The following is a 4,648-nucleotide window of genomic DNA, read 5'->3' as shown; positions in this document are numbered from 1 at the left end:
GTAATACCATCGCATTTCGTTCTGCAAGCAACTTCATCATATTCGCATAATTATCATTCTTGGAAGGAAAATATATCTGAGGCACAGAGCACTGGAGATGAGGGAAGGCACCGTTCTTTTATCCCAATTTCTCAGAGATATGAAATATAAAAAAAAAACTGATCAGAAATTAGCTCGCTAACAAAAACACATTCGTGAAGCAATCCATAATCATAAACAATTCAGATATGTATTCCATATATATATATACATATATATATATATATATATATATATATATATATATATATATATATATATATATATATATATATATATATATATATATATATATATATATATGTATATACTAGTTTGCAAAAGTATTGCACAAAACAGACAATTGCAAGAAATGAAAAGAAGGAAGGACTTTCCAGTGAAACGAAGTCGACAACATAAACAGAAAATCAAGAAAGGTCACTCACTCCCCATCAAAGGCACTGATAGGGCACACTCGGGTAGTTCATGTACTGGGCGTGATTGGACGACGGATGAAACGGCCCAATGTTCCCCGTCGTTACCCAAGGGTCGCCCTCGACAGCGTCCATACAATGAGAAATCGCGGACCCAAAGACGCGCCCAAGTCCAATCCCAACATCCCCGGGCACCTGGCACCCAGGGATGGGGTTATAACCACGCCACGCTGAGCTCAGATGATGCTGGGCGGCTGCCTGCTGTGAGGATGGAGGCGGCGGGGGCGCGTGGGCGTCGAACCCTTTGAGGGTCTCGCTCAGCGCCCAGATGTAGTTGTAGGCGAAGCGCAGCGTCTCGATCTTCGTCAGCTTGGTGTCGTCGGGAGCCGTGGGGAGGACGGTGCGCAGCCTGTCGAGGGCGTTGTTGAGCATGTGCATCCTGTGGCGCTCCCGGTCGTTCGCTTTCATCCTCCGGTTCCGTCGGATGCGGGCCAGGTGTTTGGGGCTCTTGGCGCGGCTCCTGCCGGAGCCCCTGGCAGCGCCTCCCACTCCTCCACTTCCTCCCTTCTGACGGCGGGTTTCGTCAAGCTCTCTATCCGACCCATCCCCCTCCTCCATCTTCTGCTTCTTCATTTTCCTCCCTACGTCTTCGCTGAGTTCCTCCTGCTCTTCGAAGTCGTCCAAGTCTTCTTCGTCTTCGCCTATGGACTCATCGGTGAGGTCTTCCTCCTTGATGGGCACCATGCCCATCTCCTGAAGAAGACCAGTAAAGGAACCTGCGTTCGTGGGAGCGGCAGGTGGTCCAACGGTGGCTGTCGTCGTTGGCAAGTTAGGGGACGCAGAGGAAGTCACTGAAGGAGGGTTGTCCTTCAGGCGCCCAGAGGGGTTGACGCCCCTCTGACCCTGCAATGCGGCGAGACGCTGTTGATGCAGAGGGGCGTTGGAGGGTGACATCCCGCAAGGAATATTGTTCGAGGGCAACAAAGTTGAGGGTGACCCTTGAGGCGACTGCGAGGGCAGCATTTGGGCAGACCTTGAGGGCGAAGACACCACTCCCAGAGGGCCTGCGATCCCCTGAATATGCGACGGGGACATGACGAGGTGTGTGTGGGCCGTCCTCGACTGAGAATGCCCTACCGGAGGAGAGCTGCTGATGAGGACGTGCCCCGGACCTCCTCCTCCTCCCGCAGGCCTGGAGGGTGACGATGACGCCGCTGGTGGTCCCTGGAAAGCGGGAGTCACCACGCTGCTGCTGCCGGAGGGGGAGAGAGAGGCGGGTAGACCGTGGGGGTGGAGGGGCTTCGGTCCGCTCGTGGGCCGCATTGGAGATGTCATGGCTCCCGCGGAAGGCGATGAAACCTGCTGAAGATAAAAGGAAATAAATCTACTCTATCTATTTAGCATGAAACATAAATTTAAATTGAATAGCTTCCTATATGTAGTCTAGACCCAGATGAAATAAAGGAGTCGGGTTTTGACCCAGAAAAGCTAGCATGCCTCTTGAAGAGGCATGCAGAAAAGCTATTAAATTTCTCTCTGATCTCTATTTCTCATTATTTATAACTCTGCTCAAATTATCACTATGGTTTCTTTATTCTTTGATTGTATTATCACAAATTCTTGTAAAATACATTGTGCTGCTAATGTACAATTAGTCGTGTACTTATTTTAACTTATCTTGCCTCTATTCTGTCTTTTCACACAATAATAATAATAATAATAATAATAATAATAATAATAATAATAATAATAATAATAATAATATAATAACTGTCTAGAGTAAAAATAATGTCTATGCATGAATTTAAAAAGTTACTGAGAGAGAGAGAGAGAGAGAGAGAGAGAGAGAGAGAGAGCACTATTTCTGAATGAGAAAAACTTTTCAACAAGGATCATCTATAACAAGTGCAAGATATATTAGCTTTTCAGTAATATGCATTTACTCAACCATGAATTAAAAAAAAAGTAATAACATAAACGAGAATATATTTACCTGAACGGCCCGGTATTGCATAAGTGGCTGATGAGGATCACTGCATCCAGGGAAAGAGACACTCAAAAACTGGACTTAAATATTTTCTTAACTTCACTACAGCCAACTTTTCCGCAAGGTGCCAGTCAAGGCGAGATACCCCGGCTAGAAACACATATCACCTTTAACGTCTCTTTTTCTACACTGACTCTCCCATCCTGCTGATCTTGAACTTGTAGTGGCGTGAAGGATGTCGCGTGCCGCCAATCGCTACGCGAAGTTGTCAGTTACTCATTTTCCCAAACCATTAATTCCATATGAAATCGCAAAAATAACTTTACAATATCAATATAAACCGAATATACTAGAGGATAATGATATATAAATAAGCATAACATTTTTATTTATTATCTGGAAATCAGATACAATCAAACAAGCAGCATCTTGCAACGTCACCCAAACCCCACCCACCTCGCGTACAGACCAATTGAAGCGGAGATCAGCCAAGCTACGCAGCTGATTGGCTGATCTTTATTATCTCCGCCACAATCATAAGTACCGACGCTAAACAAGAAGGCTTCTGCACGTAATTTTCTTTTCAGTAAAACGTGCACAGAATTCACCTCTGATATATATGAAACATGATCAGTGTCATTTCATACATATATTGACCTGAACAATAAGTTACTACAGTATAATATCAATAGTTGCTTGGATATTCTTTGTAAGTGAAATATTCCCGTAATACTTCAAGCGATTAAGTAAGCAAATTTCAATGAATTATTAATGACAATAACTGTTCATATACTCAAACTAATTGCACAAGACTTAACTGAACATGCTGAACACCTTAAATACCCAAATTAGAGGAGATAATGAATTAAATTAATGTTAAGAATGATATGAGATTTGAAGACGATTCTCCAAGATATTTGAATGCTAGGTTATAAAAAAAAATATTTATTTTGAAGAAGTAAATGCTACATAACAAAATAAAAGAAACGAAGCTATGGAAATGTATATAATATCATGTTTTCAAGAAATAAAGGGAAAAAACAAAGCAGCTGAAAGTCTCAATGATATATTTGAAAACAATATTGGAAAGACACATCTAATATAATAGAAAACTATGGAAATAAATTATATGAAATCTGAAAACAATTGAGATTACTCGCCTAAAAATATTTTTTTAATTCAAAATAACTTAAGAAAGTAAAATTAGAAGTGCCAGAAAACAAACACGGGTAAAAGAAAGAATGTAATTATAAAATTATCAACAACCCAAAGGTAAATATGTAGATTATCAATAATTAATAATGTTTCTTCACGTTCGCGCGAAGGCTGACGGCATTATCAAGCCCAAAGATTTAAGAAAAGAAATAAAATAGAAAAGGAAATAGGAACGAGACGATAGACTATCTGTGTGACATGAAATAAGTAAAAAATGCGCCGAAGTTTCTTCGGCGCAATCGAGTTTTCTGTACAGCGTATAATCAAGGCCACTGAAAATAGATCAATCTTTCGGTGGTCTCGGTATAATGCTGTATGAGCCGCGGTCCATGAAACCTTCAGCAGGCCGTGGTGGCCTGCGTTGTTGCGTTGCCAGAAGCACGATTATGGCTAACTTTAACCTTAAATAAAATAAAAGCTACTGAGGCTAGAGGGCTGCAATTTGGTATGTTTGATAATTGGAGGGTGGATGATCAACATACCAATTTGCAGCCCTCTAGCCTCAGTAGTTTTTAAGATCTGAGGGCGGACAGAAAAAAGTGCAGACAGAATAAAGTGCGGACGGACAAAGGCGGCACAATAATTTTATGTCACAGAAAATAAAAAAAAATAAAAAAATGTAAAAGAGAATTAAATTTAGTGGTGACTGTAAGGAATAAAAAAATAACAGAAGGAAATAATCTCAAAAATCTAATAACTAGACACAGAAAAGACAAAACATAATCAAGGAATGCACAACAGATGCCAATATCGTAATAAGTCATAGGAGGTTCGACGTGTGCTGGTGAGCATGCTGCCTTCTGCGTACGCACGTGAAACAGCAGATATTTTGGAACTTTTTTGCGATAAGTTCATCTCTAACTCAGAGCCATTAATGATAAAATAAATAGGCATACCACACTGAAAACTACTCTATGCTTTAGCTATTTACATGTTATATTAGCTTGTTGGTATAGAGCCTATGGACAAGTTTTAATCTCTAATGCTGACTCCA

At 41.3% G+C, this 4,648-nt stretch overlaps 1 protein-coding gene across 2 annotated transcripts; it reads right to left on the bottom strand.

Annotated features, from left to right (window-relative positions):
- Positions 1-401: 401 nt before the first annotated feature.
- Positions 402-2,722, bottom strand: LOC136827626 (uncharacterized). 2 transcript variants are annotated; one of them, XM_067085099.1, is made up of 2 exons: positions 2,446-2,722; positions 402-1,814 (listed from the first exon to the last, which is right to left on the bottom strand). In XM_067085099.1, the coding sequence occupies exons 1-2, from the start codon at positions 2,464-2,466 to the stop codon at positions 471-473; spliced, it is 1,365 nt and encodes a 454-aa protein (XP_066941200.1). In that variant the 5' UTR covers positions 2,467-2,722; the 3' UTR covers positions 402-470. The 2 variants fall into 2 exon arrangements, with proteins under 2 accessions (XP_066941200.1, XP_066941201.1); XM_067085100.1 differs by having other exon boundaries at positions 402-1,811.
- Positions 2,723-4,648: the final 1,926 nt, after the last annotated feature.

The sequence above is a fragment of the Macrobrachium rosenbergii genome, chromosome 42 (assembly GCF_040412425.1).
Source record: "Macrobrachium rosenbergii isolate ZJJX-2024 chromosome 42, ASM4041242v1, whole genome shotgun sequence".
Lineage (NCBI taxonomy): Eukaryota > Metazoa > Arthropoda > Malacostraca > Decapoda > Palaemonidae > Macrobrachium > Macrobrachium rosenbergii.
The sequence above is the reverse complement of the archived record's forward strand: the minus strand, read 5'-3'. Positions and strand labels throughout refer to the sequence as shown.